Source organism: Asparagus officinalis, chromosome 7 (genome assembly GCF_001876935.1).
Source record: "Asparagus officinalis chromosome 7, Aspof.V1, whole genome shotgun sequence".
In the NCBI taxonomy this organism is placed as follows: Eukaryota; Viridiplantae; Streptophyta; class Magnoliopsida; order Asparagales; family Asparagaceae; genus Asparagus; species Asparagus officinalis.
Genome location: NC_033800.1, coordinates 11068110 through 11081727, shown reverse-complemented (window position 1 = coordinate 11081727; position 13618 = coordinate 11068110). Strand labels below are relative to the sequence as shown.

At 34.2% G+C, this 13618-nt stretch overlaps 1 protein-coding gene across 1 annotated transcript; it reads left to right on the top strand.

The window, feature by feature from the left end:
- Positions 10163–13618, top strand: LOC109850374 (adaptin ear-binding coat-associated protein 2-like). The gene is made up of 6 exons (XM_020420391.1): positions 10163–10213; positions 10426–10515; positions 10613–10644; positions 12982–13030; positions 13100–13151; positions 13259–13618. Exons 2-6 carry the CDS (start codon positions 10441–10443, stop codon positions 13351–13353), a joined length of 303 nt encoding a protein of 100 aa, XP_020275980.1. The 5' UTR covers positions 10163–10213; positions 10426–10440; the 3' UTR covers positions 13354–13618.

Sequence of the window (13618 nt, the reverse complement as noted above, 5' to 3'; positions counted from 1 at the left end):
CATGTTATGTGTATTCGACCTTAAGTTCTCTGTCTATTAAGATTTTCTCCTCATTCACAATGTAAAGTTTGATACGTATCCATCAGAAACAGAGATCAATGAAGAAGTGTCCACATTCTGTTTACTTCAAAAGGGACAGTCTTTTGGCTCGAGACTGAATCATTTGTTTCCTGTTACTTCTCTTCACTATTTTTACTGTGAATCTTGGACCTTAAGCATCAAGTTCTTGAAGATCAGGCCTTGGACACAGTTTTAAGATTTCAAGAAAATGGAGAAAAATATATTTGGCTAAAAAATATTCAAGAGCACCGCAATCAGCAAGCTTTATATAGTCTCTATTTGGCATGCTCAATTTGTAGCATAGGGAGCTATAATTTATGCCTTAAATTTCACTAATGCATGATGCAAACGGGCATCATTATGTCAATCAGGTATAAATGTCTCATTCAAAGTGGATAATTTAAAGGACATGACACTTTATTATCTCTGATTAAAGTTACTAGGCTAATCAGCTGCATATTACAGGCTTACGGCGACAGTAATTGCTGAACAGTATACTTCAGTGATTCTGAATGCTGCTTGTTACTAGAAAATCCAATAGACGCATGGTTAACATTCATTTAGCTGTGTCAAATGCGAGCGAGTCTAGACTTTGTTCAGGCTACAAACGATGGAGGCAGCGCTTCAAGCAATCCCCGACTTGCTGCCTGAGAACCAACTTCACTTAATCTCGTGTACTTGCTAAGTTGAAACAACAAATGGCGTTTCGAAACTGAAGTTAACTGAAATTCAATTCTACGACAGAGTGACAAATCTATCATATGCTGATATCTATGGAGCAAGTGAAGTGGAATCAAAGATAAACTGCACTAAATACATACGCACATGCAGCGCCTTTGTCACAGAAGAACTCATGTTTCTCTAAATGCTACCTGCTGGCATACTGGTACGATACAATAGCACCCCTAGTTATTCCTGCAGAAAGCAACAACCTTGACAGAACTATTATACAAAACCGAGAAAAAAATCTGATAAAGAAAAACGAAGAATGTAGAGACAAAGAAAAACGGCTATGCAATTGATGCAAATGTTGCAGTAAACTTCTCGTGCCGATCAAACAAATTCGGTTACATCATAAATGACATACCATGTACAAACAAGCTGAATGATATGACAACGATTAGGCTAACAAAATCGAATGGAAAATACGATTCATGTAGTTGAGCCCAGATTTTGGAATAAAGGCTTAGCGGTCGTCATTATTATTTGCGTGCACAAGCTTGGGAGGACCGTAAGAAAGAACAAAAGCTTAAGCTCACCTAGAATCAAAGCTATGCTTGATAATGAGTGAAGACTCCACCGAGCAGAAATCGGTAAGAATCAACCAATCTGATTTGAAGCATAAATCTTGAAACTTAGGTAGGATGTGCATGATGGAAAAGATGGGCACATGAATAACTATCCAAACTACAGCTTAAGTGTATCGGATAGTAATGCACGTGCCCTGCTTCTCCATCTTGCACCGGCCACCTCTCGATGTCAAAACAAGATCAGATCTTCTCTCCCCCTCTTTCTCTTCTCTTGTTGTAAAATTTCTCTATCTGTGAGTTTGAGAGGGGAGCAGGTTAATATATATACAAGGGAGAGGAGGCTACACCAACCTCAAAAGGAGTTGGTAGGGTCCAAGGAGCTTTTGTCACAATTAAGGAAGGAGCATTTTGATCTTATAATGGCAAAGATCAAATTGCTTTTCCTCATCAGAGGGTGGCTTAGATATATAGCCAACAACCTAAACCTAATCAAGATGTTAGGTCAATTTCAATAAAACAGTTTCTAGAATTTGGGTGCTTTTACGTGCAGCCTACATGAGTACCAGGGGCGGATTTACGGGGTTGTCATAGTATGCATATGACAACCCCAAGACTATATGAATATGTAGCTGAGATGGTAAAAATCTTGAAATTTCTATTAGAGGTCGCGGGTTCGAGTGGTTTTGCATACCCTCAATTTTTTTTTCATTCCTTTCATTAATTAGGCAATTCATGTTTAAAAAACTAAAAGAGGCGGGAGCGGGGAGACCTTTCCCCTTCCTTTACTGATCACGGATCACGATTCCATCCCCTCACCCCTTCAATTTAGGCCATTCTCTTATCCTTTTTATTTTTCTTCTTCTAAAATTTAGAAATCCTAAATTTCCATAAACTTATCTAAATATTCACAAATTAAATCAGAGCAGTCCAAAGCTGAGCCAATTTCAGGTATGTTTAAACTTTTCCTCTATTAGTCTATTTGAAAGATTTAATTCTCAATTTCTCATGAATGTGAATAGTAATTAAAATAATGATTAAAAAAGTTTTTGATTAAAGATTGATTAGAATAATTATTACATAGATACTTGATAGGAACTGGTACAATGAAATTCAATTTCTTGACGATTGACGACTTGACGTTGCCGTTTTGCAAACATTTCCATTACACAAATTATGCAAATATGTTTCGTTGGTGTAATGGTGTTAGTTAGATACTTGTCTTTTAAATTTGACATTTTATATAATTAATAGTCCAAATTGATTAGGTAGGCAGTAGGCAGTAGACTTGATAAATGACAACCCTTATTTGAAATCCTGGATCCGCCCCTGATGAGTACTATTTCATCCACAAACTTAACGACATAAATTATAAGCTTGCCCTGTACTTGATGCCGTTGATTTTGATTAACTATACACGTGTAAGCTTGTGATCTTCAATTTCAAGCAAACAACGTAAGAAAAGTAAACTGGCATTGAAATTTCTTTCGAAGAAATTTTGTTGCATTACATATGTATACTTCATGTTCATCTACCTTTGTTGCGCTGGATATATAGACTGCAAATCTGCAGATGGCCGACAATTACATTGCAAATTGAGATAATGCTATGACGAGCGAAAATGAGAACAACAGGGTATCTCAAATATCCTACTTTGAAGACAAATGCCTGTTGTGAAAAGCTGAGCTGACGAGCGCACAAGCTGCAAGATATGAGATTTTCAATATAATCTCTCTACTTCAGTTAATTAAATATGATTGCACATCTTTAATACATATTCCTGCCTTCTGCAATTTGTTAATCTTGGTCAGTGACTATTTCCATGTTAGTGCATTAAGGTTAAGGGCATCAGTATTCTCAAAAATAAATATAAATATTTGTCACCTAACAAATGCGCATGAGTGGTCCTGATCATTAAAGAGTTGTCACCTAACAAATGTGACATAAATCATCAGTCGTTTTCACAAAAACAGATGGTCCTACGTTTCAATTTTGCTTACAGGCTTCATTTTTGGTTTCCTTCTTGCAAGAAAGAAGAAAGCAAACTACTAATTTAGTTTCGGTACGTATTTCCCTTTTCCTATGGAAGAAATAAATAAATGTTAAAACTTAAAATGAAGTTTATCTACACCTATCTACGTGCCTTAAGGAGTTTTTGCTTCTTAGTAGGACATGGGATTCCGTTTCTATTGACACTATGAATATGGGCAAATAGATTTTTGAAGCATCTTATCATGTGAATCAGATATTTTTGAAGCACATTTAACGAAAAAATTTGAAAATTTATATTACATAGGTGTCTTGAAACACTAAAACTCTCTTAGTTTGGATACCGTAGTGTTTTCCTTGTTATGTTTTTATAAAAAAACATCATTGTGTTGTGTTTTTCCCTTAAAATGTTTTCAAAACACAATGTTAAGTATTTTTTGTCAACACTAGTTTGACCCATTATAACATTAGTATTAAACATATTATTAATATATTATATATTAATTATAATGAAATATATTATAAATAAAATGTTATAATATTTAGTTTACATTATTATAGTATTATAAGTATTAAATATAATGCTAAATATTGATAATGAATAATATTACATTGTACAAATAATGAGTTATTATATTATATAATTATATTATATTATAATATTACATTTTTTTAAAATAATTATATATTTAATTATTTTTGTATATCAATTTGTTATTGTTGTCTATTATATTAATAATTTTAAATATTATTATTTTATTATATATATTATATTATACTATTATTAATTAATATTATTATTATTAATAATGTAAGTATTATGCCTATTACTAGTATGCTATTAATAAATTAATTAATATTATATAATATATTGTAGTTTTTAATATGCAGAGTTTATATATAGTACTTTAATAATATATTAGTATTTATGATATAAATAAATATTATTACATTATTGAATATATTATTTTTACATTAACATTTGTTAGCAATAAGTTATTTATTGCTAAAAATTATTTTACTTTACAATAAATTGTATTATTTATTATATAATATATTAATTTTTATTATTATATTACATTTACTATACAATATATTATTATATTATTATATTATTATTAATATGTTACTATATATAATATTTTATAATTACTAATATTATTAAAATTTATTTATTAAAATTTATTTATTAAAAGTTAATAATGTATAAGCGATTAACTATGTTATAGTATACTATTATATCATTATTATATTATTACTTATTATCAATAACTTTTTTATTATTTTTATTAGTTTATTTATATTTTATTATTATTTATTATTATATAATACATTATTAACATATTAAATACTGGTATTTAATATGTTATTATATTATTATATAAGATATTTTATTTATTATATTTTTATATTATTTAATAAATATTACAATATATTAAATTAACTATAATATTATATAGTATAGTATAGTATAATAAGCATGTTGATATTAGCTCTATATTAATTACATTTAATATATTCTGTTAGATATATATTATATTAACACATTCTCAAACTCAAAACCAAAACACCAAACTTAAAACACCTAAAATGTGTTTTGAAATAAGTGTTGTGTTTTGGGTTTGAGGATGATTTAGTTCAGAAAACACTATGGTTTCCAAACGCATGGTGTTTTGTTTTTGACAAAAACACCATAGAAAAAAATAAAACACTATGATATCCAAACGGAGGTTTAGTTAACTTGCAGCAGGCTAAAATGTGAATATCAATAAGTGACCAAAATTTCACTGTTGCATCATCTTGTTTATCCTTTCTTCATCAAATTTACAGGGAAGATTTCATAGACGAAGAAGCGGATGCACTAACTGAAAGGATGACATTGCTTAATTAATTGTAGTTGCACCTTCTTATAGAACTCAACAAGCATGCACAAAGATGGCAAAGCTTTTGGTCCTCTTTTTATTTGCTTTTGTTAGTGGAGGAGCAAAAGATGCAGGATTTTGGGAGGAAACATCATCATAGCCTCTAGATACTTCAAAACATAAAGCTCACACTCATAACACTATAAAGTTTTTCTAACAGTAGTTGACCTAAAATTCTGGATTCATTACTACCATATTCTGGGATCAACCAAGATCCAGACACAACCAATAACTTTACCACTTGCTGTATATTAACGAGTCTGGTAAAAAAAAAATTAAGCTGTACTTGTAATTAGAGAGCGATATATATAGTGCTTAATTGTTCTAGCAAGGAGGCGACAAGTACATTAGCTCAGCCTCTAAATTCATGGTTTTTTTTCCCTTTAGTATTCAGCTGAATTTTAGAATCTTTTCACTCTAACTACATCTATATATACCACAACATTTTTATGGAAGAATTTTTTTGAAAATACCAGGGACCTAAACTAAAATTTCTCTATTTTCATTTGGAAAGTGAGTAGACCACTAGACCCCCATGTTTACGCACGTAGAAGATCTTCATCATTACACTTAGATTTTGTATGGAGGATGAATAGATCTTGAAGCTTAAAATAAAGCTTAATTAAACCAAAAGAGAAAATCAAATACTTGTGCACCTATCGGGTGCTTTGCTAAAACAACACTAGTATTAGTTTGTCTTGACACAAAACATACTCATTACCGTCACTTAGATTTTGGTGGTGATGGTGTGAGTCCATTCAATAAGTGGGGGTGTGGCTCCTATAAGAGACAAATTAGTATAAGGTTTGATGTACAAGATAATAATTTTAAAATTGGGTTAGATCAGTGAAGGAGTTAGTGGTGATTAAGCATGCAAAAAGGAAGGGTTAATTTGGTGCGAGTAATCATTACGCAGGGGGTAAGCATGCAAGTTATGTGAAAAAGGTAGTGTTTTTATGGGTGCCTGTCGGCTTTCTTTGTTTATTAAATCTTCGTGCTTTGAGACCTCAAGCGTTACGTGGAAGTGAAGAAAGCAGTATGAGCTCTATAAGAAAGAATTATGGAAGAAAACATACACTAGTAAAGGACCAATATGCATCTCCCTTCATCTGTCCTGTTGTTTCTGTGTTTGCCTTACCGAATTCGAAGTGTGACTTCACTGTAACGAAAGCTGTAAATTATGATACATTTTTTTTCTCAATGTGATACGTTTTTGTGTCGCACAAATAGAGCGTGACACAATACCAAAAGCGTGAGTAGAACATGTGTGTAAAGCGTCTTTCTACACATGTGAGAATGTGTCGCAAAACTTGTGACATTACAAACTCATGATACACACACACACATGAAGAATATCACCATTCGTTCAACACTATAGCTTCCGAGAAGGTCATCCATCCTAGAATTGCTATCACCAAAGCACAATTAACTATGGAGTTGTTTAGCTTATACACAATTATAAATGTTTAATCATCAGTATTATCAAAGTATAAAGTTTATTATTTAAGTTTATCAATAGATCCTCACACAATGCTAGACCACATTAGCCTTTTTTAATTATACATCTAATGATAAAAATATGTGCAGTGATTTACCATAATTTTTAGTTGCGTCACTATTATTTAATCTTTTTTAAATAAAATAACATTTTTATATGTGTCATAAAATAAGTGTAGAAATATGTATTTTTTGTTGTGTCTCAAGCATTCTTTATAGATAGAGCTAAACATCATTAAATCTCAGGTTTATTTTCCAATAAAAAAGAAAATATATGACCTATTTAGTTGATTAGTATTTTTTTCCTAGCCATTAAGAAATATATATGGTTTTATGTCAATGAAAGTAATAAAGGAAAAAAAAACAATGAAAGTACTTCTTATGTGTTATAGGTGGGTTTTACCCCAAAAAATGTGATATAAGTGGGGCTCAAAAATGACAAGTTGTCCATAATTTACCGAGTACTCGGTATAACTCACGCATTCATGTACAAACAACTATAGACGAAGTAACACGAATATCTCTGATAATCGGTCCCTTTCCATCAGCTGGCCGGTGAGAACGAGAAGTATGGGATATGTCAGATGTTTCTTCCATAAATCATTTAAAAAGTAGGGTTTTCACTCATGAAAACTATCTTTCTAAAAGATCAAATTGGTGGAAACTATTTTTCAAATCTTTTTTTAATACGCAGACCACCTTATAAAGTGACTTTAGTTTGTAATCAATTGATTTCGGTCTATTTCTTCTAAATTAATATCCTAACTATCCAAACTATCCTCATTAATTACGTGTGTTAGTGAGGATAGTTTGGATAGTTAAGATATAAATTCAATAGAATTATAGGAAAAGTGGCCGATTGAAAACTAAACTCGTGCATAAGATTGCCTGTCCATAAAAAGAACTCCAAATTTGATTTTTATCAATTTGACATATTTTGAAGAAGTTTGTTTTCAAAAGCCCATGGCAGCCCAATTACAAGTGGGCATGGGTGGGCCTAAACAAGAAAGACTAGGTTTTTTGTGCATAGGCAATCGTAATAGAAAGGCCCAAGCACTTCCGAAAACACCGCCGTGAAAAATTCCCGCGATCGCAGGGCACCAAGAGTTTTGTTCATTACAGTGGCCTTCCTCTTGAATCCTCAACGCTGAAGAATAATCCCTCAGAAACCGAAAAGCTCCATAGATAAATTTCAAATCAGAATCTTTGGCAATCTGGATAAATTTTACTTTTGATTTAGCTCGGTCGTTGTGTAATTTGCGTGAACTCGTAATCCGTAATGCGTTTCCGCAGTTTGAAATCAAAGTGAAATTTGTACTTGAATGAAAAGGGCTAAAGAACTGAAAATACCCAAATAGAAATTGTTTGAACAACAGAAATGAAACACATGTAATTGCTACCTTTTTTTTTTTTTCTTTCTTGCCAAACTATGTACATGTTGTTAAGTTTGTATTGCGTTGAGACAACACTTTTGTATAATGAGTATTTTAGGTCCAACGTAAATTCAGTGAAATTTGGACGGGTTTGGAAATAAGAGGGGGTGAATGAATTTGTCACAGAAGAGTGAGTGAATTGGTAAAAAAAAAATTAAGATTGTGCCTATCAAGGATAAAATAAGTGACGGTCGGTTGAGATGACCCGGCCGCAATGTTTTAGGAGGTGACCGGCCTCTAGGGGACCAGAGGCGTGGCTGACAATTCGGGGGCCCTGTTCTAAATTTGGGAGGAGGACAGGGAGACGATGGACGGTGAAGGGGGAAGGTGGCGGAGGAAAGGGAGGAGGAGGCTTGGACCGTCAGATGGCATAATCGATTCACATAAAATTAGTCCAGAGGATGAATAGAAGGAAATCTAATTCACACATTAGACCAACTCCATTCTGCTTGATTAGCACAATCAGAAGCAATGAAGTTTCTTTTGCAGATACAGAACTTAAAAAACCAACTCCATTCTGCTTGATTAGCACAATCAGAAGCAATGAAGTTTCTTTTGCAGATACAGAACTTAAAAAATGATGGTAGATACTTTACACTGAGTCTTAATTTATTCTGTATCGTACCCACATTTTATCTAAAACAGAATGATCCATGACTCTAGTTCATATAAAAGACAAGAAGCAGAGCTAAGAAACGATTACTATTGTGAGAGTTTCTTTTAGAACTGTTTTAAAGCTCCCCGCCGCGCGCTCTGACGGCATTTCTATAACTACTCCATTCAAGAGATTAAGTTATTATATATACTGAAGCTACATATGATTCAAAACCTCCCAACAAAAAATAACACTTCATTAGTGTTGAAAAGTTTATCTGGCGTAATAACTAAGATTGTGAACGAGGCATCCAAAATCAAGAACAAAGCATACAAAATTCCAATACATCCATTCATCTCGCCTAAATTAAATTTGCCATTTAGTTCGAGTAAATTTTACTTGAAATTATAACCCAAATTCAACAGCAAATAATCTGTGTTTAATACAAACAGGAGGCAAGAGCTCCACTATCTTTTAGTTTTCCAGGTTGGATGCTCCAAGAAATTGTCTGGACCTCATTACTCCACGATACAATTTGAGGAAAGTGAATCATGTTCAGGAGTATGTAACTGTTGTGCTGAAAAGTGGTTATCTGTTGCATTATGACAAGCACTTGAAGTGCAGAAGGAGGAGGTTCCATATATTATCGCAGAGTAAAAGAGGAAAAAAGAAAACCTTGAGAATAATTAGTGTTGAGAGAAAGCAATGGAGATGGTTCTGTGTAGCATTATGACAAACAGTTGAGGTGCATAAGGTGCAAGTTCCATGTTTAAATGAATAAAACGTTTTTAAGGAAAGATTTGCAAGTGCGGAGAAAAGGGGGTGGTTTTACCTTAAGAAGTGGGTTATATTTTCCTTGAGAACATTCTCGAAGAGCATCATGAGCCATGAGGAAGTCAATCTCTGTCTGTTAAAAGCAAAGCAAAGCAAAGCAAAGGGGGTTATCCCAAAACGATTGATGGTAGGGGGGGGGAACAGGAAGTAAGTTGAAGCAAACCTTGGGACGTTGCCAATTCTCGGAGGAGAAAGCGAAGACGGTGAGAGCTCTGATCCCGCCGAGGAAAGAGAGGAGCGGAGGAAAGGGAGGAGGAAAGAGAGGAGCGGGGGGGCCCCCCAAGCGGGGGGCCCTGTTCTGCGGAACCGGATGAACCGCCTCAACGGCGCCTCTGTAGGGGACGTGATAAGGATGTAGTTAGATTGGAGGTAAGCACAGATGATCTTGCACGCGTGTTTAAGAAGGATATGTTAATGCTTAGGCTATGTTTGGCAACAGGCTAAATGAAGGGTTAAGGGGGTTTAACCCTTCATTAGCCTGCCAAACAGGTAAAAAAGCTCACAGGTTAGTTAACCCGCACGTGAGGGATAAAACTCATTTATCCCGTGAATTGAAGGGTTAACAATTCCTCTTAGATACGTGGAACAAGGCTTGTTCCGCCTTCTCACGCGAGGGTAGCCGACGGAATTTTAAAGGTACGTTGATTTTCCTCTCCCCTTTTCCCTCTATAATTTCTCCATAATCTTCTGAGAGATCCGTGTAAGATTTCCCACAAAAAAATTGCTTTCCGCTACTTCTTTCCCTTTACAATTTCCCCCCAAAATCCTCAAAAAAATCAGTAAAAAAAGAAACAAAGTCATAATTCCCATTATTTTGCTCATGGACGAAAAATGCAATCAAACCCTAGATCATCACAAAGACTATGAAGAAGAAGAGAGAGGAATCAGAAGCTATTGAACTGATACTCTTTCAAGTTAACGAGTTCTACGTGTATTTGGTACTCAACTCTTGACTTCAAATCCCACTTGTCGATTTCAGCAAAATTCGATCAATTTCCTAATTTTTGTTGATCTTTTTTAATTCGATTTGTGTAGATACCTCCAAGGAAGAGCGCCGCTTCTTACAGGTGTGTTTCTTGGTACTAATTGTCATTTGATTTTGTCTTCGACAATGATTTGTTGTGGCTCAAAATTTCCCAATTTAGGAGAGGAATTAGGTCTTGCATGATGATTGTTTGTCCTTAGAACTGTTAGCTAATGTGTTTGACAAGGAATTGGTGGTTAAATTTTGGTTGGTTCACTTCTCTACGATTTACTCTATTGTAAATTTGAGAAGTGATTTGATCTTGTTTATTGCAATTTATCCTTGTAGCTTAAAATTGTTTGATGTGGCTGAGGGGTTATGGGCCCTCAGTTTGCGTACAATTGGGTAAATTTTTGTCTGTGATGTTGAGTTTGCATTTGGGTCTGAGGTGAGACTAAGAGCGAGGTAGAGTCTATTCTTACCTTGCTAGTGAGAGATTGGTTACAAGAATAGAGCTTTAGATTTGCTCATAAGAAATATTCAGAAGGTAGTTAAGGGAGGCCAGTTAGCATGCTCCACTGATAATTCATAGTTTTGTTGCTTCGCTTAAGGTTCTAACTAAAATTTAGAGATGCACGAGTTCATGCTTCTCGCCATTTACATATATTGCGTCGAAAAGAAACAAAGTCCAGGCAAGATTGTTAAGGAGGTAAGTCGTTCCATTTTATTCTTAGTTTCATAGTTCATTCTCTCTTTTCCCCTTTATGTGTGCTAATGATATTTGTTAGATGGTAATTTTCCTCTATATAAACATCATGGCATATGCAATACATGTTCAATTAAACAAAGCTTATGCTTGCCAATATCTTTTTTCCTTGGCTTCATTGTAGTTATGTAAAGTGCCGTTGTACAAAGTCCATTATCTATTCACCATCTTGAGTTTGAATGTCAATAGCAAAATTAAATGAAGAGCCAAAGTGGTGATTCCCCGCCTAAAATCATCGGACTAGTATATTGAGAACTTGTCCTTGGTAATTTGGAATATGAAAAGTACTCCACGTAGAACATCATATGTGGCAATTATCCTAGTATTCAGGAGTGGAAAACCACCGATTGTCATTCACTTTATGTTTCTGTTTAGTTTTTTTCTACAATCAGAAGGGTGGTATGCATGTTTGATTTAAAATTTATTTGCCTGCACTGGACACTTGGGCTGTAGGTAGAGGGGGGATTGGAGGAATAAGGAACGCTATCTTGCAGAAACATTTAACGTATCACCAATTTTATTTCTGTTGGAAAATACATATTGTCCAAGATATTGATTTTACCTAACTTGGAGGCCACACGCATCGAATATTTAAGGCGTGAGTAACAGCCATTTTGTAACCTATACCCATGCAACGTAGGCTGGGACCAACCTTTTTATAAATATTTAAGGCGTGAGTAACAACCATTTTGTCCAGCGCTGTTCGCATGGCCATGGTCCGTTACCATTGGCTAGTACCTATCAGTCTTTTGGCTTTAAATCGAAAGTGTATTTTGATCTACTTTCAGTGGCCTTTCTATAAATAACCGGTGTGATTATGCAAGCGGAGTTGATGTTTCCTCCTGTCAGAGTGTCCAAGGCTTAACATACTCTTTACAAGGAAAGTAATTGCCTAATTGAGTGGTTTTCCCATCACATTGTGGTCATTGCTTAGTGAGAATCATAAAACTATGAAAACACAGTTCATGGGACTGTATAAAAGGACAAAGACACAAAGTACAAGTATTTGAACTATTTGAATTAGATGCAGACATACAGGGAAGAAAATTACCGTACCATCAACAAGGTCTTCTAGAAACTCTGTTGAGTATGTTAAGTAACTGCAAGAACATTTCCAATGTACCTTCATCACCTGAAGAGATCTGGAAGAAATGTCACCTGACATGAAAGCTAGACATAGTTCAAGCTCAACCTATTAAGTTTTAAGGTTTACCGTAAGTCCTTTCATTTTAGATGAGCATATCATAGTTCTTTGATCACAATTAAAAAGTTATGTTAAGAGATGAGGGCATGGATCATTATAAACGACGTAAGTTTCTGTAGCACTGTACTGTTGTACTATGTCTTGAAGAAATTCTGAGATCACTTCACAGGCTTGTACGAGGTTAAATGTGCTAAAACATTAAATTTCTACTTTATTGATTATGTGTATTGATTTCTTCTTATATTTCAGAAAGTGTTTGTAAATTTGCTTAAACCTTTTTATCATAATTTTAGACTGTGACTATGATCTATGTGAGCATGCCTCAGTTCCTATTTGATTGACATATTTCATATTCAGTTAACCTTATCTTTTATATGTATTCTAAGTTCTATATACACATCTCAGCATTCAGCTTATATGAAACCTTCCAAAAAAGTCCTCTTTTTTATTGGATATAAATATCTAGTCAGGGCCGATGAATGGAATGTCAACAAATGGGACTGGGAGGGTTCACTAAAGGTCGTAAGCAAGGGACAGGAGTGCAATGAATGGAATGTCAACAAATGGGACTGGGAGGGTTCACTAAAGGTCGTAAGCAAGGGACAGGAGTGCATTATCAGACTGGAAGACAAGACCACAGGTGTGACCATGTTTTAGTTTGTGGAGCTTGGAATTAAAGCCATAAATCTTTGTGCTGTTTCTACTAGTCCTTTTGGTAATTCTTTGATAATTTGATGTCTTCATCGGGGGAGCTATATGCCAGAGCATTTTTGCGGAATGGAGAGCCACATCCTGTGGAGCCAGTAATTGATAGCAGCAGGTTATCAAATATTAAAGTATAAGGAGATTGAATTATGTCTTGTTTTCTTATCTGTAGCAATGAGAGCCTACTAAAGTGATTTGCTTATTGCAGTTAATGAAGCGGGGATGATTAGTCACATAATGCGAGCAACTTATTTTCATAATGTTACAGTTCATTGCATGCTTTCGCCTATTGTTGATAACTTGAAAGTTTGTTTAATTGCTAAGTTTTTTTGGAATAAACTTGTAGTCAATTACCGGGACTAATATGCATTCCTTCTGATCCTAAATATTTTAGTCACATAA